A 23,333-nucleotide genomic window follows, 5' to 3' on the forward strand; every position below is an offset into this window, starting at 1 on the left:
CCTCTGGATCCTGTGCTACCACTCTCAGTCTCCCATGCAGCTCCCATCTAAATAGAACTGCTACTCCCCCGGCCCTCTCGAGGTACCCTGGCGTGTGGTCCTCCTGTATGCTGAGGTGGGAGTCAGGCATCGTCTCGTTATGTATAACGGGATGCTACAGTGGCCGGGATCAGGAGGACTGACATGCTTCCCCCATGGGAGTCATGCACGGACCGGAGGCACGGTGGTAGACTACATTATAGCATCACAGCTTGTCACCTCATTCTCCATCCCACCTGGCGAGTAGGCAGAGATGAAACCAGGGCGAAGATATTGATCATCAGGTTTGGTGACTTGGAGAAGAAGAAGGCCTTCCTCTCCAAAAGGATGGCCCTTAAGGGGGAAAAGATTTATTTGGATGAGGACCTTACACCAGCACAGATAACACACCGAAAGGAACACATGCCGCGTGTGCTTGAGGCAAGGAAAGTGGGGAAATGGGCGGCGGTATACAGAGATGGCCGAGGAGTCATTATACGGAGAGAAGGCCCACTTGACGGTGCGCGGCCTATGAGACCTTGCGATTCACGATGTGGAATTGCAACGGAGTCCTTAGAACAGATGCAGGGTACTTTGAGGATACTTTCAGACACAGTGATACTGCTATGTATACGGAGACCCATCAAGAGGCTTCCTGACGTCCAGGGTTATAGATGGGAATCAGTTTTCCACCCTCAGCCACGCACAGTGGGAGGTACTAGAGGATCTGGAGGAATGGCAATACTTTATAGGGAGGAGCTTCGTCACAAAATACATGTGGTACATAGAGATGCAAATGCGAGGTACATGTGGGTCGAATATGCAGAGAGAGGCTCCACGAGCTATATGTGGCGGTATGCTACTTTCCCCCAGCCACTCCAGGTTTGCACCATTAGGAGAGTCGCCCTATATACCACTATATGATGATATCATGAGGTTTGCCAGCATGGGAGTCATATTACTATTGCGAGACTTTAATGCACGTACAGGCACAGAGCAGACAGAGTTGTATGATACTCAAGAGGCTATGTACCCGAAGATCACGGTAGAGGACGTAGGGTTGCAGAGATCAGCACAGGATGAGGGGGAGATTACAGATTATGGCAGGCATTTTCTCACACTCGGGAGTGCACATGGGTTGGTCATATACAATGGCTTATCGAGATGGCAAGGATCATATGCTCTCACACACTGGAACTCTAAAGGGGGAGCGAGCACAGTGGACTACTTGATGGGATCTCCTTCACTGATACCTGATGTGCGGGGTTTCACGATTTCATTGGCATAGCAGCCGATCATGCATACCTGAGTTTCACACTAGTAGGTAGATCCCCGAGAGATGGGCCAGCCACTCATCTACCTAGGTACTCGAGATATCAGTTTACACGTGAGACAGTTGGGGTTTATCGGGATGCAGTATCTGATGGCTTGTTCGCTTTAGACCCACATAGCCCTTTGGACAAGATCACGAGAGGATTGGCAGGTGTACTACATGCATCCGCCTCATATGCGTTTCCCTGCACTATGATCCCTTCCACCCACGCCCGCAGCACTGCCCCACAGAACAGTTGGTATGATGATGAGTGTCGTGAGACACGAGCACAACTGCAACGTGAGATTGCCATTGGGTCTCACATGCATAGACAAGCCAGAATGATCTTTCCGCGCCTTGTGGGGAGGAAGAAACGAGCCTATCTGGCTAAGCTAGAGCAGGAGATCTACCAGCTCTTCCTAGGGAAGGACAGCAAGAGGTCATGGAAAATGTTTCGCCTGGTACTCCGATTACTGCACCTGAGGCATGGCATACTTATGCTAGAGAGCTATATGATGCACTAGGACAACCCCCCACCCCCCCTTCATGGAAGCGAAGAAGGACTTCTTGAAGAGACGTCCTACACTCAAGAAGACGGGAATATTTCTTGGAGATGACCTCACACTCTCGCAACTTGCCCACATGAAATAAGTTATGCCAGAGATAAGGGCAGCCCGACAGAAAGGGAAAGTGGCCTTCTATAGAGATGGTAGAGTGGTGATTATGGACAGGCGCTCTTCATGACGGCGCGAGACCTATGGGACTACACTCAAAGTTGCTACTTGGAATTGTAATGGATCTCTACGCCTTGATGTAGGGGCTTTTGAGGATAGTTTCACTAGGAGGGACATCATCTTCTACTGTGAGACGCATCAGGCTCCTGGACAGTCCATGCCACATGCTAGTGGATACCGATGGGAGACAGCTTGTAAACAGGAGACTCGTTCAGAGCATAGAGGACGGGGCTCAGGAGGAGTGGCAGTATTGTTTAGAGAGGAGCTACAGCCACTGATACATATAGTCCACAGAGATGAGCAGGCTAGGTACATGTGGGTTAGACTGAGGGCAGAGACGGGCAGATATCTCTACATTGCTATATGCTATTCTGCTCCTAGTACATCAATGTATGCAGGGAAGTCTCCCTTTTCTATTTTGGATGATGACATTTAGGAGTTCTCCAGGGATGGTGACATCATTCTCCTGGGGGACTTCAATGCCAGGACCGCCCATAACCAGACAGTATTTTATGATACCTCAGAGGAGATGTTGAGGGAGCTTGATGTTAGGGATATGCGCCTATCTAGACTCTCACAGGATGAGGAGCATACAGTGTATAGGCGGTATTTGATAGACATGGGGACTGCACATGGATTGGCCATCCTGAATGGCCTACAGAGATTCCCGACATCGGGCGGTTTCACTAGCTTTCCACATAGGCATGGTGCTAGTACAGTGGACTATGTTATGGCTCAGCCCAGTCTCATTCCCTCTTTTCACGATTTTATGGTAGGCACTAGGCCGGTTGGAATAGCAGTGGATCATGCTATCTTGTCCTTCACTCTCACATTTCAGTTCAGCACCGCTCCATTGGGACAGGTCTCCACACACACTCGTTATACCTTTACGAGGGAGACTGACACCGTGTACACGGATGAGATATACAGACGCTTATGTGCCAAGGAGCCGGGACGGCCATTAGATGAGCTCACTCAGATATTGATAGAGACGCTTCATGCTGCAGCATCGGAGGCATATCCCCATAGTCAGCCTACACGGAGACGATCTGGGAACATGCCCCAGAACAGTTGGTATGATGAGGAGTGCAGAGAGATGAGGATCAGATTACAGAGAGAGGTGCTCATGGGTGTTACCACTCACAGACAGTCACGGATTACCTTCCGACACCTAGTGCGACGGAAGAAGAGGGCTTATCTTGCTCAGTTAGAGAGGGATTTGTATCAGTTATTTATGAGTCAGGACTCAGGCAAGGCATGGAGACTATTCCATGAGCATTCACCATCACCAGCCATTACCTCCACAGAGATTTGGGGTGAGTATGCAGCACCCCTGTACACAGCAGCAACAGGACAGCCGCCCCTACCAGACCCATCGGAGCCATGCCCAGAGACATGTGCTTTCTTTACTGCTGAGATGCTAAGGAAAGCTATTGACAGGATGAGGACTGGGAGAGCATATGATCATGATGGTTTGGTAGCAGAACACTTTATTCATGCCAGAGATATGCTTGCAGAGCTTATTGCTATGATGTTTAACCGAGCCATGTGTGAGGGTTTTCCTAAGACTTGGAATATGTCCACGATTGTGCCTATCTTCAAGTCAGGGGATCCCATGCTTCTTGGGAATTATCGTACCATCATGATTGGTCACACATTGGCTAGATTATATGCATCTATTCTTGAGCAGGAGTTGAGTAGATGGGCAGAGAGAGAGGGCATGCGTGCATCAGGGCAGGCAGGGTTCAGGAGAGGTTTCTCCACCAAGCTGGTAGCACTGACGGATGGAGACGTATGGAGAGGCCCTTGGTTTCTATGATTTCCCGGATGATTAGGGCCAAGGCCTCCGTACCACATGATATTATCCGTGCAGAGATGGCTGCCCCCCCATTGGTAGTAGCGGCACTCACTGGATCAGTCTCCTTTATATATAGCACTTGGGCTCTCCCTAGAGACAGATATGCTCGCTTAGCCCTGGAGTCTTCACGACAGTTGGCATCACAGGGAGACGGCAGATCATGTTGGTATGCACAGATGACAGCTTGGTTCCAGCTGCATGGCTAGTATGGACAGGCTACCTCCATTTCAGTACTCCCTGCATGCACCCTCCCTCTCTCTCACACGGCCAGAGATTACCAGACTTATCAGGCAGGACTTGATTCAGCTGGACACTAGGAGGACATGGATACAGCCGACACACGAGCTTGGTACGAAGATGGCTTTCTACAGAGATCATCTTCTCCAGCTCACGCAGGATGGGTTTGTGATTAGACCCAGCTACATGGATACTCATCTTTCTCATGGGGTACGGTGTGTTATTGGTCAGATGCGCACATCCTCACACCAGCTAGAGATTGAGACTGGCACATTCAGAGGAGTACCAGCTCAGACCAGGATTTGTCAGCTGTGCCAGATGGAGCCAGAGAGAGAGTTACATTGCATATTTCACTGTCCAGTATATTATGAGATACGAGGCCGTTTTCATTGCCTGTTTAGAGAGGGTTTCGGCCCACTTTCTAGAGTCATGAGATACCAGGATCAGAGATGCCTCGGATTATACTTGCTGGAGCTTCGTAGACATAGAGAGGGTCTCTTGAGAGGGAGGGGATCAGGGAGGGAGAGACACCTACAGAGGCAGATTACAGACTTCTTTCGACCAGAGATTGAGCAGTCAGGCCAGCAGGCATTGCAGCTAGCCCCAGAGTATAGCCGCACCAGAGGTACACTGATTGATCGGGCTATAGAGCTGGGGCGGTCCAGGCGCCCCAAGATGAGAGGCCCATCTCAACACTGGCAGAGACTACAGCAGAGGATCAGGACCATACTAGCACGGCATGGGAAACGTCCAGTCATCAAAGTACTCACTATGGAGGACATTGAGGATATCCGCCATCGACCGATGAGAGACATCTTTGGATAGTGATGTGTATGATGCTTCCTTTGTTGTGGAGTTTTTCTCCCAGATGTTATCCATTAGGAGCTCCTAGTACCGTACTTTTCCTCATAGTTGTTTCAGTTTCAGTTAGTTGTTTAGTTGTTTTTAGCTTTTCTTACACAGACATTGTATCAGATCCACCAATTGTTGTAACCTTTTTGGTCTCATAGGTCATTTTGGCCTTCTAAAGACGTTAATATATCATTTCATTTCATTTCTCTCTCTCTCTCTCTCTCTCTCTCTCTCTCTCTCTCTATTCTGCTTTGTATTCCTGATGATGTATTCCTAAGGATGCTACTTGTATTTGTAGCTAGTAGTCTTTTTCAGTGTTTCATTTTTCTGTTTTACCAGGATCAATGTAACACTCAAATACTTTGTAACACCTTTTTGTCTCATAGACCCTAGTGGTCTTTTTAAGACGTTAATAAAAGTTTCTTTCTTTCTACACTCACATTATGAGTACGTACTATCCACCTTAGGTTAGTTACCTTCTGAAAACCCTAAGTACAACATTTGGTATCAGAGCCAACTCCTGCCCAGCCCCTCAGCCTTCTTGCCGCCCCAGTGCCCTTGCCTGCAACATCCCGTTTTTGCATGTGGCTCCACATCTTTGCCAAACCTTCTTCACCAACTGCTTCTTTGCTGCTGTTGCTACCCGTCTTCACTGCTCTGACAAGAAAGTAGCTTTGTACCTCTACAGCCCGATTGTTGTGATCTTCTCTACTATGGCAGACAGTAGCTTTGCAGCCCGACTGCTGTGAGCTTCTCCACCTTAACTCCCACACATGTGCCTGCTCTCGACAGAACACGTTGAGCTTCTCCTATGCCATCACCATTAGCATCTCATCTCAGCTTGCCAACTGAAACTACCTCTGCTTCGACGTCATGGCTCTATCAATGGCAAAAATCGACAGGTTCTCTGGCACCGGGTTCCCTACCTAGCAAACCAAGATGCAGCTCTTGCTGATGATGCAAGAGCGAGTATGGGAGGTAGTCATAGGAGACCACCAAGATCCAGGAGATATTGAACTAGACAAGCAAAAGATATGGCGGCAACACAATGAGAGAGCCATCGCCTTGATCTACCTATGCCTCGCAAATTCCTTGGTGCATCACATAGACTTCAAATCCACAGCCAAGAAAATCTGGGCGAAAATGGTAGGTATCTTCTGTAATAAAATCACTAACTCTTCCTAAAGCTCAAGTTTTATGATCTTAAAATGAACGGAAATGAAGAGTTGAGTTATCATCCAGCCAATTTTGGGTCAAGAGTCCAGCAACTTGCTAGTCTTAAATGTGAACCGGAAGGCGGAGACAAGGTTGTTGTACTCATTAAGAGTATGCAAGCAGTCACTCGATATGAGCAGAGTTTGGAAATCCTTCGTGTGGCAGCTACAAACTTTGAAAGCCTAGTGGCTTTCCTTCTTGAGAAGGATAGAAGAAATAAAGAGGAACAACAAGTTCGCAGCAGCCTTGACCACAAAAAGGCTTTTGCCAAAGCAGAGAAAAGGAAAAGCAATAAAAAGATCCAATGCAGGTACTACAAATGAATGGGCAAACTGTTTTTAAAATCTTGAGAAAAGAGCAAGAAAAGCACCATGCACATCTCGTTGCTGAAGATAAGGTGGAGCCAACTGAAGAAGAAGAGAGAACTACAACAATAGCCCAGGTCTCCTCAATGAGGAAGACTATGATTGGGCATTCCAGTTTTCTTGTGTGTTGAGTCAATAAGGGTTCTCTATCCGAGTTGTCCCCCGAAAAAGCTTTGTAACAAATGTTTGTATGTGTTATAAAAAGGCTCCGTGTTATCCTTTATCCATGTTAAGAGCTAAGGGGGTGACGAAGAGATGGCCTATTTCCTTTGCCTATTTGGTCTCACCAGCTTCGCTCCAAAGGGAGGATTGTTGGGATTCGGAGTCTCTTGTGTACCGTCTATGTGTTAACCACCTCTTGGTATGTGTTAGTGTATTTGTGTGTGAACACCTACTTAGGTGTGAACACTCCCTTATATGTGGATGAGGCTTGTCTTCTTATGCATTCATGAGTACGTCAATTGAACAGGAGGAGGGAAGTATTTACGCCTAGGGTTAGGACTAGGGACGTCTACTTACCCAAGATAAGGGTTAGGGTTAAACCAAGATTAGGGTTAAGAGCTTAGCTAGGACGTGGGAACCTAGAGGGTTCCCACGTGTGCTGAGCACACGAGCAAGATAAGGTCTAGATTGACTAAGAGCTTAAAATTAATAGCCTAGGGCTAATAACGGCTAGAAAACTTATAACCTCGTCCAGAGTTTGGGGTGGCCCCCCTGGTTATAGATGCCCACTTTCACATCATCACTTACATGCAGCATGTGAACACTCTTGACAGACACCACCTAGTACTAGAGTCCTCTATGCAGTTACATGAGGAGAGGGAGAGGGAGCAGGTGAGACGGGCTGGATTTCCCCCTTCCTCGTTAACACGGCCACCACCATTACCCATACGTGCAAAGTATTCGGAGGTAGCTTAGTGGTTTCATGCACATGGCAAACAGATGGACCATCAACTGTAACAGGCCTTCGTAAGGGCTATGGCACATGTACTTGGCTTATCTTCAAGAAAACAACAAACTCACGGGTACTTAGCTTATCTTCAAGAAGAAAACAACAAATTCATGCATAAAACCTTGAGAAATTTTGAAAATAAACGAGAGAGAGAGAGAGAGAGAGAGAGAGAGAGAGAGTTAACTCCTTGGAGGTGTCTTGAGTACAAGTTTTTAGAGCTAGAGAGCTCTCGTCTTTTTACATGTCTCAACAATGAATGAATAGCTGAATTTATAGTTCTTGCCCAAAAAACCTTGAGAAAAGTGCTTCAAAACTCACTTATACCCCAAAAAGCATCTTTTTAATAATAAAATCTCATCTCTTTTTAGTATTTAAAAAGCTATTAATCTTTTGCTTTCCAAAAGCTAGGCATATCATTCCAAGCCCGTAAGGTGGCCCTCTGCTGCTATCCTACCACATGTTAGTAACACATCACCATCGCCACATCACTTTTTATGTGCATTGCATTTTCACATTTCAGCAACCTATATTTTGATGCTTCGGCGATTGTTGGGTGTTGGACTCACACAATCACACACACAAACCTGCACATTAGGGTTAGGTGGAGGGTAGAAAAGCTCACACAGAAATGAGAGAGAGAGAGAGGGAGAGCCAAAAGTGTGGTATCCACAAAATGCAAGTCAACCCTTGCATGTGTGCCACATCCATATAATATAGAAGTACAAAATATTATATGTTAAGAGCGTCCTTTCACACTTAATGTCCAAGGGGAAAAACCACATGGGAAAAAGTGCCCTTGGTTAAGCCCTGTTCACACATAGCACTACCATAAGTGAGCATATGCCTACAAATCCCCCCTGTAGTGGAAGTGTGAACCTGTACAAGGTAGCAGATCACTCTCTGTATGAGAGTAAGCCCAAAGCTTTGCGGAAAGCTTCAAACTTTTCTCGAGGTAAAGCTTTTGTGAATAGATCTGCAACATTATCCTGTGTAGCGCAATAAGATAAACTGATCTCCTTTGCATGTAGCCTCTCTCTGACATAGTGATAATGAATCTCAATGTGCTTGGTGCATGCATGAAATACTGGATTTCGTGCCACGGCCATAGCACTCTGGCTATCAGTGAGAATGGTGGTGGGTGTCTGCTGACACTCACAAAGATCAGCCAATAGTCTCCTCAACCATACACAATCTACTGTAGCTGTGAAGACTGCCCTGTACTCAGCCTCACAAGTAGATGTAGCAACAGTGGGTTGCTTTTTACTCAACCAAGATATGCATGAACTGCCAAGAAAAAAACAATTCCCACTGGTGGATTGCCTGGTATCATAATCACCAGCCCAATCTGAATCACTGTATGCATAAAGCTGCAAGCTGCCTCCCCTGGGATAGAACAAACCAAGATCCAGGGTACCCTTAAGATAACGAAAAATGCATTTGACTGCTTGCCAATGCTTTGTGTCTGGGCTGTGCATGAATTTGCTCAACAAAGACACCCCAAAAGATATGTCTGGCCTCGTGTTACACAAGTAAATGAGGCATCCCACTGCCTGCCTGTAAATGCCGGCCTCAAAAGGCTCTCCAATATCATGCATAGTAAGCCGTACACCTGGTTCTACCAGAGTAGTAATGGGCTTAGATTCATCCATGTGAAACCTTTTTAGCAAACTTTTTATGTACTTAGTTTGCTGCATAACAATGCCATCATCTGTATGCATAAACTGTATGCCGAGATAGTAGTGTAAAGGCCCCAAATCTGACATATCAAATTCAGCTTTCAAATCAGCTTTGAAATCTGAAATTTGTGCTTTGCTAGTACCTGTAATGAGCATGTCATCTACATACAAGATGACTCTAAGAATATCGGGATCGGTTTTCTTCACATACAATATGCTTTCAGCTGAACTATTCTCATAACCTTGGCTGGTTAGATGAGCATGTATCTTATCATACCAAGCTCTTGGAGCTTGCTTTAACCCATACAATGCTTTGTGTAACCTGCATACTTTATGTTCCTCGCCAAGAACTACAAAACCAATGGACTAATTTACATATACTTCCTCCTGTAAATCCCCATCTAAGAATGCACTTTTGATGTCCAATTGATGCACTATCCATCCTTTGCCTTTAGGCAATTCCACAAGATCCCATGTATTGTTCTTCATGATAGAAGAAATTTCAGCTTGCATAGCTTGCAACCAATGCTCATTCTCATGTGCTTCTTCATAAGAAGAAGGTTCTTCTGAATCAAAGAGACCACCCATTGCTAATGCAGACTCCCCACGATGTATATTCAAAGCATGGCTGGAACTAGCCCTTGTTCTACCTGTGAGTGGAGCTGCAAGTTTGCTTTCTTGCAAAGTTTTCAGCAACCATCTTGGCACTGACTTGGCTGTGTCTATGGCTGTTTGCTCTTCCCTGACAAGATCTTCCACTTCTTCCATAGAAGGGGGCTGAATGGCTAGCTGTTCCACATGTTCTACATGAGGATTTTGTTGTGTTGGGGCTGGCTGATCTGAATCCCCCCTAATTGCAATGGGTAAAAGTCCATCAAACATGTCCTGTATGCCTGTATCATTGCTTTTATAAAAGCTGTCCATGGGCTGTTCTGAATTTTCAGCAAATACCACATCTCTACTTACGAAAATCCTTCGTGTAGTTGGATTATAAAGACGGTATCCTTTGCTCTCATTGCTGTAGCCCACAAAAATGCATTTAATTGCTTTGTCATCTAGCTTTGTTCGTAGTTGTTCTGGCACATGTGCATATGCCAAACATCCAAATGTACGCATATAATCCACTGTTGGCTTTCGGCTATGCCAAGCCTCAAATGGTGTTATGGTTGTTAGACACCTGTTCAACACATGAGTTGCACACATTATGCTTCCATCCAAAATTTGTGAGGCAATTTCTGTGCTTTCACCATGCATCTTGCCATCTCCATGAGAGATCTATTTTTCCTTTCAGCTACACCATTCTACTGCGGTGTATAAGGCAAAGAACATTGGTGTTTGATGCCCTTTTGAAGCATATAATCCATGAGTGCATTTGACATGTATTCTCCACCTCTATCTGAGCGGAGTGTTTGGACTTTACATCCACACATATTTTCAGCCATTGCTACAAAGTGTCGAAAGCATGTAAACACATCTGCTTTCTCTTTCAAGGGGTAACCCCAAGCAAACCTGGAGTAGTCATCAATGAATGTAACGAAGTAAAGATGCCCCCCTATGGATGGTGTCCGCATTGGACCACAGACATCACTATGTATGAGCTGTAATTTACTTTCAGCTCTAACAGCTCCATCCTTAGGGATGGTTTTCGATGCATCTTTCCCAAAATACACCCCTCACATACATGTCTTGGTGGAGACTCAAGAGGCGGCATATTATCAACCATATGATGCTTCTGCAAAAGCATCAAACTCTGAAAATTTACATGCCCAAAACGAGCATGCCATAGCTCTGCATCATGCATAGCAGGAGTGTGGGCAGCCACTGTATTTGCATCATAAGTACGCTTGTCATAGCTGTCCAGCTTATACAACCTTTGTATCGTGTTCCAGAAGTGACTTTCATAACCCTTTGATGGGTCTTTTACCAAACACTTCCCATCTTCAAATTCAACCTTTAAACCTTGGTCGTTTATGGTTGAGACGGAGAGCAGATTTTTCTTTATCCCTAGAACATACAATACATTTTTCATATATATATTGGCACCATTGGTTGCAATAAGTATGACATTGCCAATTCCCTTTACTGGATAAGTGGTATGATCTGCACATGATACAGTGCAGCCATTTGAAGCATAAACCAAGTGCTGAAATACATCTTTGCATGAAGTGATGTGGCTCGAAGCACCACTATTAAAATACCATGATGCATTCTGTCTGTCACATGCAATGCAAGACATATCAGTGTTTAAAGCACTTGGTGTGCCACTAGTGCATGTGACCAAAAAAGTGTGTACTCTTCCTGGATTACATTAGCTGATTGCTGTGCTTTGTCATCAGAAGAGTCTGCTACTGCATTGCCTACTTCTTTCCTTCTCTCTTTTGCAATCCGCTTCCTACATTCACTGATGTAGTGTCCAGGCTTATGGCAGTAGTGACATTTGCCCTTCTTTTTCGGCTTGTTTGCATCCCCTTTGTCAGACTTTTCACCACCAGAAGAGGGCTGTCCATGACCAGCCTTGCTAGATTGTTGTCCCCCATGCCTAAAGCTCTTTGCTTTACCCTTATCCTTGGCTGTAAATGCCTTGTCTCCACCACCGTTGCTCGATAAGTTTGCTCTTCCTGCAAGAGTAAACCCACGAGCTCTTCAAAAGTGACGGGATCACCACCTCCTCTCATTGAGAGGTTGAGAGAGGTGTGAAGGCCCAAGTAGGAAGGCGGTAAAGAATGCTAGGTCGGCTCAATTAAAGCCACTTTACCTAGAGCAATTTTCTAGCTTCCATATGGTTTCGCGTACAACGTTGGAAGTTGGTAAGCCAACACGGATCCTAGAGCAAGCAACATAGAATGAATGATACACAAATCCTAAAGCGTAACTGCCATAATTAAATGCGCTTTCCTATACAAAGCCAACTTAAATCCGCCACGTTTTAGTACCTGATTCTACTGTTGCAAGGTGGTGAGAGATAGAAAAGGCCATTGCAGGCATGAGCCACAACACAATTAGCATTCTTGCCATGGGAGTGGTTTTAGAGACCCTTGATGCTCTACGTCGAAGTTTTGGCTACAGAGACTTGTTGATGAGAGCGTGGATGCTGTAGCTAGAGAGCCTTGATATCAATGTGTGTTTGGGGAGGCCACAACTTCTTCACTGACTGAAGGCTAGACAGAAACACTCTTGCACAATCCGCACCCCCCCTACCCGGCCCCCCCACACGCACACACACGTGTATATATATATATATATATATATCTGTCTGGGATAACCTCATCAATGTTGAGCAATTGTTCCTGCAAATCTTTCACTTTGGTGAGATGATCTGCCATGGAGTCACCCTCATCCATAGAAAGAAGATCCAATTGCCTCTTCAAGTAGGCAACTCTTGCCTCGTTGCGTACCTGATACATTGCTTCCAATGTGTCCCATGCAAGCTTCGATGTCTTGCAAGAACGAATGTGCGAAATAATAGTCCTTTTCACTGAAAGGGCTATCAATGACATGGCCTGTGCATCTCTAGAGTCCCATCTCTTCTGCTCTTGTGTGGGAGCAGGTTCTACATCAGGAGCTCTTTGAGCACCTCCCCTTTGAGGTGTGGCTGGCTGTATGGTAAGTGGGCGTGTGTCATCACCACACACGATGCCCCAAAGCCCTTTAGCTACCAACAAATTACGGATCATGAAACTCCAGAGGGAGTAGTTAGATGCATCCAGCTTGTCCTCCTGGGTGAGCACACCAAATACATCTGTAGCATTCTGTGCCATGTCAACAAAATATACCTGCAAGCAAACCAAGCACCAATGTGCACTGCCAGGCATCCAAATGTCCTGTGCAAATGTATGCCTGCAAATCAAAGCAAGTGTAAACCAGCACCAAATTGTCCAATTACACCAAATGTGTATACATACGCGACAAATCACAGCTGTAATGCTCAATTACATCCTCCAATCTGAAAATCCCCAATTTTTATGCACTCCAATCGCTTCAATGTGCATCTAATAGGCCAATTTTCACAACAGCCCCAAATTTCTGCAAATGGAAGAGGTTCAATTTGCTGATTTTGACCTCAATTTTGAAAACCCCCAAATTGCAATTTTTCAATTTTGCCTCAAATTGAGAAATCCCCCAAATTGCAATTTTTTAATTTTGCCTCAAATTGAGAAATCCCCCAAATTGCACCTGCAACTTTCCTTTGAATCTGACTTGCACACTGCAAAATCTGCATATGACGTGCACTGGAATGGCTGCAAATTTTGTATTTGTGTTTGACCAAAAATGTGTACAGAGAATACCTTCAGGCAAGGGCAGCACGTGTGAAGCAGGTGGTAGTCGGGGAGCACACAGGGGAATAGAGTTGACGTGCCAGCAGCCTGGCCAAGGCGTGCAGAGGGTGAGGATGGGCAGCCGACGAGGCGGAGGAGTCGTTGCAGCTGAGCAGCCGACGAGGAGGAGCGGCGACAGCGGCGCATAGAGCAGGTGTCAGGCAAGTGTCATGCAGGCGGTGGCGAGCGCTGGGCACGAATAGCGTACGGAAGCGGTAGGCGCAGGGCGAGCACGGCGCTGGAGTCGGAGGCCGCAGGCAAGTCGGAACGGGCGGGAGCCGGTTACTGGGCACGGCGCTAGAGTCGCTGGTGGGTACGCACGGGAGACGACGGACGGCCCGAATGAAATGTCGAAGGCGGCCGAAGCAGAACAGAGAGGGCAGCCGGAGCGGAACAGAGAGGGAATGGCGGCCGGAACGGAACGTCAAAGGCGGCCGGGACGAAGATGTGACAGCGCGGCTCTACGCGGCCGAACAGAGCGCTGGCGGGCGGAGGCGCTGTCGCCGCCGGCTGGAGAGGGGCCCCCAGTGGGCTGAGCTCGACGGAAATTCGCAGGTTTTCTTCCAGCAGGCATCCCCAACCCTTGGCACACATACAAAGATATGCTCACAAGTATAAATCAAATGAACAAATGAATGCACAAACAATTCCTTGGTTTTTACACCAATTCCTAATGTAGTCCAACTACACATGCCAGTGTGTGACTATGGTAGACTAACATTATACTCAATTCCAATTTCCTTTCACTGATAGATGGTGCCTCCATGAGATGGCTAGTTCCATGACTCTTGTACAAAAGATTAATGGTTGTTCAATCTCAGAGTTGCTCCTTTTGGATACAACTTGGACAACCCTCGAGTTCTAGAATACTCAATTCCCTGCAATGGAACATAAACCTTGAGAATTATCCTTTGTTCCTGATTCCTTGGATGTCAAAACAGAAAGGAAGGTGACATCAACCCCGATTTCAGCACAACCTGACTTCCCCATATCTTGATCTCTCATGGAAGGAGATCAACCGTAACATCCGGCTACACATCCATCAGACGTGGGTGTCCCTGTCAAAGATTGGTAAGAAATGTAAGTTCCACACAGACCACTTCTTTAGACTCTGAGGATGGATTCTTTGAGATCCCGAGATACATACAAATACACATGCCGCATGATATGCATATCTGAATTGGCGAAGTGCTCAAGGTATCCTCCCACTGCATCAAGGTAGAATTCGGCCCAACCGAGGATATCTCATAGGAGGAGACGATATGCGCAGTATTTACCGTGAAAGAGGTAGAGAATGAGGCACACTATCTGTTAATCTGCCTGGCCTATTATGAGATACGAGGGAGTTTCCACTACCTTTTCTGGGGGGGTTCAACCCACTCGTACAGCTGATATAGGATGAGGATCAGAGATGCCTAGGCATGTACTTGATAGATCTCAGATGACACAAGGATGATGTGCTGAGCTAGCACGCTAAGAGATGGGCTCAGCCTCCTCATGACCCCGCTGAGAAAGCCATCACAAATTTCTTCACAGATCCACATGAGTGTCCACCACCCATATCAGTGCCTCTACTCCGACATCGTAGCCCACCACTCATACGTGCGCTTCGGCTACGCGCCCATTACAAATGAGGAATTCTCATTGTCATAAGGGGTGTTCACGTCCAAGCAAGGAAAACACAGGCAGTTAACAAACATAAGGAAGGTCAGGCATGCATTAGATGAATCCTCGGCATTTAGCCCACGGAAGTTAGGTTCTCAAAGGAGTACCTCAGTGGCTTTCCGGGAACACGAGGTGCAGTCTCACGTAGGTGCCTTGATCAACTTCAATGAAAATCATCAGTGTGCTAAGGAACGGGTACCGAGGCAAAAGGGACAACAGATTCACAACTATGACAGGGATTTCAGTTAAATTGCTACAGAGGAAGTATAACAAGTTGGAGTCCCATTACAGTCAAGGGATGATGATAGTCATCCAAAGTCAGGAGACATTGAAAGTTCGATTCCCGTCATCAAGCTCAGCGGGAGAGGATGTCACATGCACGCAACGAGACATGGCTAGCCTCGCATCTAATTCCCTTTTCCATCGATACTTTTTATTGAACCAAATCTAATTTACTGCCTAGGGCAGCAATATCAATGGTAAATTTGCTACAAACATAACATGTGCAAATGTTGCCCTGCTACATCATGCATGGAAGTCTTTATAGCACATTATCAGATATAAAATCAAAGTGTTCTTTAAAACTAGGACAGAACTCTACCTTTGTTTATGCATGATCCAGCATAAACCAAATTCACATTCTCAGAAAAAGTAAAAGCACATCACCTACTATATAACTAAGTGAAATATGTCAAACAAAAACAAACGATGAGCTTGAAAGAGTCAAACCTAAAGTTGCCTCCAGTATGGCATGCACACTTGTCGCTTGAAGAGACTTTGTTGTATATGCTTGCAAAGCCTCCTCCCATCGCTGCAATTTTTCATACCTTAACACATACAAATTACCTTTTACTTCTCATGTGATCCGGTGCTCTAAAATCATAATCATACCAAACACACATGAAAGGATGATACATTGTTCACTCATAATGATGGTTCCAATTGAGTATACATTCAACAGTTACGTAGAGAGAAAACAAGATATAACAAGATCTAGTTTCTTGAAGCCTGTCAAATAGCAGTAAATATGTGAATTCATTGGATCCCCTGGCCTTGTGAATGGGTATAGTGATATCTCCCCCCCTGGAAAATGGACTCATTGACAAGCTTCGCTAGAATGCGTGCAAGGGCTCCAATCGTAGAGACCCTCGTTATTTTTTCCCTTACCCTTTTTGCGTCTCTAATACCTTGAGTAACCCGCTCAGTCGATTAAAAGGTAGATGGTTTGGCACATGTTTGTGATGTCAATGGGGAGCTGGTTCGCCACATTGCGGGGGGGGGGGGGGGGGGGGGCGGTGGTAATGTTTGGGTTTGTTTGTAAGCGTAGGCTTGCCATATGGCACAGTCAGTAAGAGAAAAGACTGAGTTCCTTGCTGTAGACAACATCAAACACTTCCTTTGTGAGAACCACTCATTTCTTGCATCTAATGAGATGGACCATCCATCCGTGGGGTGGTAATTTCTACATTTCTTGGTGGCTTAACACAGCTACATGCAATATGGAGTACTTGGCTGAGAAAGAAGTCTCTTAATGTGAGTCTGGGGGACATGTTGATTGATGAAAACAGATTACATGTGCTTATTTATGTCACACTCTTAATGTGAGTGTCGGGGACGTGTTGATTGGTGAAAACAGATTAGATGTGCTTATTTATGTCACACTCTCGTGGGAGAAACGACAGCAGTGGCAAGCTATTAGAGGATTTGAAGCTCAAAGATAGGTGACCGTAGTCTGCTTCTGGCACGCACGGGGGGATGTCACCATTATTTTAGACATTCTTCAAATTTTATATGTGGATTCCCGAAAGGTTGTGTGGATGGGCTTTGGAGGGCACTAAGACGCCCGAAAGGTTATGATGTACAAGATTTGGGGAATAGGGGATTATCCAGGAACAGTACATACGGGATTATCCAGGAACGGAGGGCTGGGCACACTTTGTTTTATTAGCCGTGCCCGGTAGGATGACATGGATTCGTGGTTCGCTTTTGCAGGCCACCGGGAGGTGCCTGGGACAAGGGCCCTGTGAACAAGGTTTAAAGGAGGACACGTGTGTGTGTTTCATAGCAACCCGTTCACATTCTTTAAAAACGGTGGACAATTTAAATAAAAGGCCAAGAATTTTATAAAACTAGCCCTGGGTTTTTAAATGCATGTGAAAGGGATGACTCACAAGGGTACCCAGTTTTACTATATTCCTATTGAGACACTCTATTTATGTTTCGGAACTCTATTTTTACTTGGTCACGCTTTGTATATGCTAGGCACATATTAAAGAGGGCAGGAGCATGCATCTTGGCAGATTCGTGCTGTTTTCGACTTCTCCAAGCACCGTTACAGGCCCAGCACATGTTTCGTACCATCCATACACATGCCATACAGATTGTACTGTTCCGTATAAACGCTGTACTGATGTCCATACACAAGTGACCTGCTGGACAGCCTGTACAGCATTTCCATACAGTCAACATCCGTCTGTACAGCACTATATATGTTCCATACCTGCTGCTGATCTCGTACTGAACGGTACTCATCCTGTAAAAGTTGTACAGACTTCCATGCTTGACATACGGACTGTTTTTGGCTGATTGATATTTTATACCTGCTGATTTGCCTAGCTTCAGTTGTCGGCTGCATGCAAGTTTACCCCCTGATTACACACAAGTACTTGCGGTGTTGATGGTGTGCTTTGATTTATTGATTCAGCTGTGTTTTATGCTATTTATGAAGGCCTGTCGCCATCCATAGTTGTTTAATTTGCAATACTGATTGAGTGTGTAAGCGTAAGCCCCCAGCTTGAGTTACATATGACTAGAAAATCAAATATCTAAGTGATTGAGGCATGCTACCATGTCATTCCATAAAATATGACCAATCCAACATGTTGTACCCATGTCGATAGAATGTCCCATATGTTGTGACTGTATGTATCATCACAGTTGGCTGAGCATAGACTTAAGTCCATCTTTTTCGGCATCATCTCTATCACAAACAATGCATGCTCAAAAAAGTCTAGCATACATGCCTGATAATAAAGCCATTATTATTTTCATTCAACATCAGGTGAGCCATTCATGAGCAGTCACCGCTCGCACAATTCGTTTTGTTTCACTTGGAGTACCTTGTTATACTCCTGTAGTGTTCTTAAGCTCACAATGTAATTAATGCACATATAGAAGAATGCTGCACTTATTAAAGCTCCTAGTCTTTACCATGATTCTTTGAGCTCAACAGAAAGATGCTGCTGTGCATAGGTCAATATGCCCACTGCAGCCTGCACAGAATAACATGAAGAGTTATCCAAGAGAATTGCCAAAGCCTTGTAAATCAGCAATCGCTAATGAGTACATAAAGGAGTGGCACCTCATGCTGATGCAGCTGATTGTTGATGTGAATCAATGCTTCAACCACCGAGACCGGGTTCCCCTCCATCTTTTTTGATTGTGCCCCGTCAAATTCCATCTCTTTGTAGTGCAAAGCCTTTGCATATGCGTGGCACTACCAAAACATGGCAAGAAAGCATGAAGAGGGAATCATTTGATAAAAATGTAAAGCCCCAAAAACCTTACATAAAGGCATACCTTCTCAGCTAGGGCACCCAAGAGTCTGATGTCAATTGGAAGAGGTTTTTCGTCATGCTCCATGAATTCCGCCTGCACAAAATTTCAAATCATCTTTAGTGTGTATTAAATGTCATCAACACTATTTATATTGTTGGCATCAGACACTAATATCCTTTATGGTCCAGAGTCCCTATGCATGGGTTTTTTCAAGGTCCTTACTGTCAAATGAGGGATTCAAAATACCAGATTTAGAAGTGTGCCAAGAATCTCAGGAGGAATGTTGGGAGAAGAAAAAGCCATCTCAAGGCTCCGTACTAGCTGTTGTTGATAAGCTTCATTGAGCTGGGCCCAGCAACTTACAAACCCTGCAGCAAAGAGCTCTCTCCCTACAAACGGCTGAAAGAAACAGACTCATTAATGTCTTGGCTTCAAATTTCAATCCTAGAAAAACCTGAACTTTCCTTAAATCGTGCCAACAAACCTGAAGTTGGGCTAAGCGAGCACAAGTGCGCAAAGCAGGAGAAGGAGACTCTTTAAGAAGCTCCACACTGAAGTGTCGCATCCACTCAGCCCAGTCCTCTTTAGTACTTCTTTGTGATGCCTCCCAAGCTGCTCTAATCCGCCCATCATTTACCTTAGCACCACCAAAATATACATGCGCCTTGATGAGCTCACAAGTATTGTCCAATCGCTATGCTGATTACAGATTTCAACAACATCCCATACCTTAAAGTGCTTCACTTGACTTGATGGATCTATTCCATCATCATATCGATCATCAAAATCAAGTCCGTAGTAGCCAGTGTTTGCAGGGATAAGAGAATCCCCATTTGCAACACTTGTATTTGTGGAGTGACTGCTTTGGACATCTAAGAACAAAGGCTCCTGTCTTCTCAATCGTCCTTCGATTGCATCAAATTGGGCATGCTGTCCAGTGGTCAGTTTAAAAGCACTTCAGACCCAAACACAAATGTACGAAATTAGAGAAATATAGCATAATGTTTTCTTATGACGACCAAGCACTCCACCAATTACCTGTAACCTATGACGTTGAAGCATTTTGCGGACTGAGGGTAGGAAGAACGCAAAATCAGCACCTAAAGCCACAGCAACAGAACAGATGGCATCGACTGCATCCTTACGCAACTCATCAACCGTCCTACAGGGACACAAGCACAAGTAATTCAGTCAAATAATCTTAAAAAGCCATAATAAAACTAATTGATTTGCACCAGTATCTGAGCTTGCAAAGAATACAGCCTACCCATCAAGGACCTGTTTCAGAGAGTGCATCAAAGCAGAAACGTGTCCAAAGACCTGCCAGATACAAACTCACTGTGAGTACAGTAATAAGTTAGAAGCATTTGGTGTGAATCAAATTGTGGAGAGTCAGCACCAAAGTAAGGAGCGATCAGAGGCAAGCATAAAGAGAATGCTTTGGCGAATATCCAGATGCTTTGCTATACCCCTCTTTTTTTAGCTGCTACTGTTTTTTATTCAAAAGTATCTGAGCATGCATGCTTTATTTTTACCCCAAGAAAAACATACAAGCCCCCTTTTTAAAGTTTTGCTAAGACAAGGGTTTGTATGCTCTTTTTAACTAAAGCCCATGTGTGCCCATGAAAAGCAAACCGCAGCACAATTTTGTGGTAGCCTCACGTTTTCCACAAAAAGTTCGCCATACCTGTGTTAAACTACAGAACACACACAGCTTTTCAAAAAAAACATTTTTTTGCTAAAGGAGATGATGGACACTTTTCTGCTTCAACTGGTCATCTGCATGTGCTTTTAGATATGTGCGCTGGTCTTAGCCCCTTTCTACCGACCTGACCTCCTCTCCCTCATTGGCTGCCACGTGGCACGCCATAGAAGCTGGCTGTACGTGGACATACTGCAGAGGTTGGTGCTGCTGTTTGTTGCATTGCAGATCAGCCACTGGCGGTTATGTGTATGGCCTTCACTTAGAGGAGAAGTAGCAAGGCAAAGATGGAGTCTCCTACATATGGTCTCATAGTTGCCTCATACACACCTCTCCCCTTGACTATCGTCACATGCACTCTGCACTGTAGTGCACGGTGACAAGATGGCTCATCATCATCAGTGCAACATGACAAGATGGCTCATCATCATCAATGCAACATTGTACAGTATTAGTACCCTTTAGGATGATATTTGTCGTACGTCATGACCCCTGTAATCCTGAGTCCAGGATATGTCAAGCACGGGCTACGTAGGTCATTCCTCTGCCATATTGTGTTAGTCAGTCAGTCAAGTCCCTTAACCCACTCGGAGATAATCATTTATGCATGTAGAGTCAGTAGAAACCTTAGGGTTTGCATTAGAAAGCACTCTGCATATAAAAATCATTCATCCATTGCACATAGACCGTTGCAGAAGCCTTGAAATAGCATTTGGTATTTTTAGGATATTTATTAACATTTATCTGGCATTTTCCCATATTTTACAGCATTTAATATCATTATTTATCATAAACCATTCCTGTAGCTCTAGGGAGCCAACCGACCAGCCCTTAGATAAGTATAAATAGCTTTGCTTTAGCACTCATCTAGCATCCAACACCAAGTGTTTCAGCCATCAGCATTCTAGGGCACCAACACTTGGTCATCTAGGAGCATATCATCAAAACGCAGCAGATCCAGCAGCCGGCCAGCATCAGGGTTCCCTCAGCCTTGCATTTTCAGCACATCCATCAGCCGGCCAACAACACAGCATCCTCAGCCTTACGTTTTCAACATTGCATAGCATCAGCCTTTGCTACAGCCCTTGGGTGAAGGTAAGAAAGCAACAACAAAAAGCAGATAGATGGAACGTATGCATACATTCATTTTCAGCATTCATACATAGCTTAGAACAGTCCCAAACACTCCATACCTCAGCCTCAGATTTGCAGCCTTCCCTCATTCCATTGGGAAGAGTGCATAGGCTCGAGATCGGTCATTATTGGTGCTTCTACAGCCGTATGCAGTTCAGCCCGACTCTTGGTCCTCCGAGATCTTGCGTTTGGCTTATTGTCAATCCAAAGTCATTCTCTCCAAAGTAAAAAAGCAAATTCTATTCCAGTAACGGAATAGGGAGATCTTCAATGGGTAATTCGGGACCCAATCTAGTGTGCAGTTTCTATCTCTCTCTCTAAATATTTGAAAGTTTGAAGTCATAAAAGTGAATTGCTAAACTAGCGAAACTCATGATACAGAAGGCGGTGTGAGACTTGTGTGACAGGATCCTTAATTACAAATACTTCCACTGCATGTTACAACTATGCACACCCACATAAGCCTTGCCACTTGGGCCGCTTGCACACAACTCATGCGACTAAGCCTCATGATTGCACACATCTTTTGCATACGACTCTCTCACATGCAGCCTTCTCTCTATTGACCTATACACACAGGACCACACCATGCAACATGCGTGACACAAAATTCAAAAAAAACAACATAACTTTCATTGAGATATTCTCAGAAAAAAAAAACTTTCATTGAGATCAAAACGCAGTTGTAGTGCAAAGAGAAATACCTTGGATTCGACACACGTGCAAGACTTGGGAAAAAACACACAAATCTGGCTTTCTCTGCTTCCGTGATTAGGGTTGCTCTGATACCAACTATAAGATCCCTCCAAGATCTCCCAACCGTAAGTTTGCAAACCACACTCGAGCCCGAGGCTAAGGCTCACTCATATCTACCAAGTCCATGGTCGGAATCTTGGTCTAGGCTAAGACCCACTTTCACCAATTGTGAAAAATAACAATAACAAGCCCACTAGTCAAATAGATAGTGATTACGAACCTCGTGCCGTCACACCCCAATCCTTCTGCATGGCTTCCGTAGCTAACTCTATTGGTCCAACTCTTATAGTGAACCAATAGAGTTGGCTACGAAAGCCAGGCAGAAGGATTGGGGTGTGAACACAATAGTATCTTTCATTCTTGACTTTACATGGATTAGATTGACCCTCAAGTTGACCTAAGGTTTGGCCTTGGTGTTCAGAGAGGAATTCGGTTGCTTCAAGGCTGGGTTGTAGGTGGAAAAGTTAGTCATTCCACCTATGATCATGCTTAACGTGGGTTTTATGTGGGGTCTTCTCTCCTTGTATGGGATGCCAAAGTATATTGCCATGTAGAGTCTCCCGAGGCTTTGCAGGTTTCTAGTCTCGGACGCTATACTTTGACATAGTTGACCTATGGTAACTATGAGGAGCAGTGACAGTTTGTGAGTGACAAAAAGATAAGGGACTTACTTGGTTGTCTGAGCATTGGTATGTCACTCATAGAGTGACAAGTTTTATAATTCATCACTGTTAAAATATATGATGTACAAGTGATAAAGGGTGAGAGAAAGAGATCATGTAGGTGTGAACACACCCCAAATAAAGTGGGCATGTGGGTGGAAAAGGGATCTAGGGTTGACCCAACCCTAGCCCTTGGTGAACCCTATATAAAGGGCAGGAGGCTTCACTTTTTGTAACACAACACAACACAATCAAGACATTCATAAGGTGAAGGTCAAGCCAACTTTGGAGTGGCTGAAATAGAAGGTAATATAGAAGCTT

General features: G+C 45.0%; 1 protein-coding gene across 4 annotated transcripts in view; it reads right to left on the minus strand.

Annotated features, from left to right (window-relative positions):
* The window catches only part of TOR (target of rapamycin), a 167,707-nt gene that overhangs the window by 92,403 nt on the left and 51,971 nt on the right, over positions 1 to 23,333 (minus strand). For all 4 annotated transcript variants that reach the window (XM_086799123.1, XM_086799124.1, XM_086799122.1 and 1 more), the window contains exons 24-32: positions 20,026 to 20,078; positions 19,797 to 19,920; positions 19,488 to 19,688; positions 19,243 to 19,395; positions 19,005 to 19,157; positions 18,780 to 18,851; positions 18,562 to 18,696; positions 18,411 to 18,472; positions 15,930 to 16,027 (exon numbers count right to left, since the gene is read on the minus strand). In XM_086799123.1, the coding sequence (XP_086655249.1) occupies positions 15,930 to 16,027; positions 18,411 to 18,472; positions 18,562 to 18,696; positions 18,780 to 18,851; positions 19,005 to 19,157; positions 19,243 to 19,395; positions 19,488 to 19,688; positions 19,797 to 19,920; positions 20,026 to 20,078 (1,051 nt within the window). The remainder of the gene's footprint in view (positions 1 to 15,929; positions 16,028 to 18,410; positions 18,473 to 18,561; positions 18,697 to 18,779; positions 18,852 to 19,004; positions 19,158 to 19,242; positions 19,396 to 19,487; positions 19,689 to 19,796; positions 19,921 to 20,025; positions 20,079 to 23,333) is intronic.

This window comes from Cibotium barometz, chromosome 6 (genome assembly GCF_041138505.1).
Source record: "Cibotium barometz isolate CiBa-2024 chromosome 6, ASM4113850v1, whole genome shotgun sequence".
Taxonomy (NCBI): domain Eukaryota; kingdom Viridiplantae; phylum Streptophyta; class Polypodiopsida; order Cyatheales; family Cibotiaceae; genus Cibotium; species Cibotium barometz.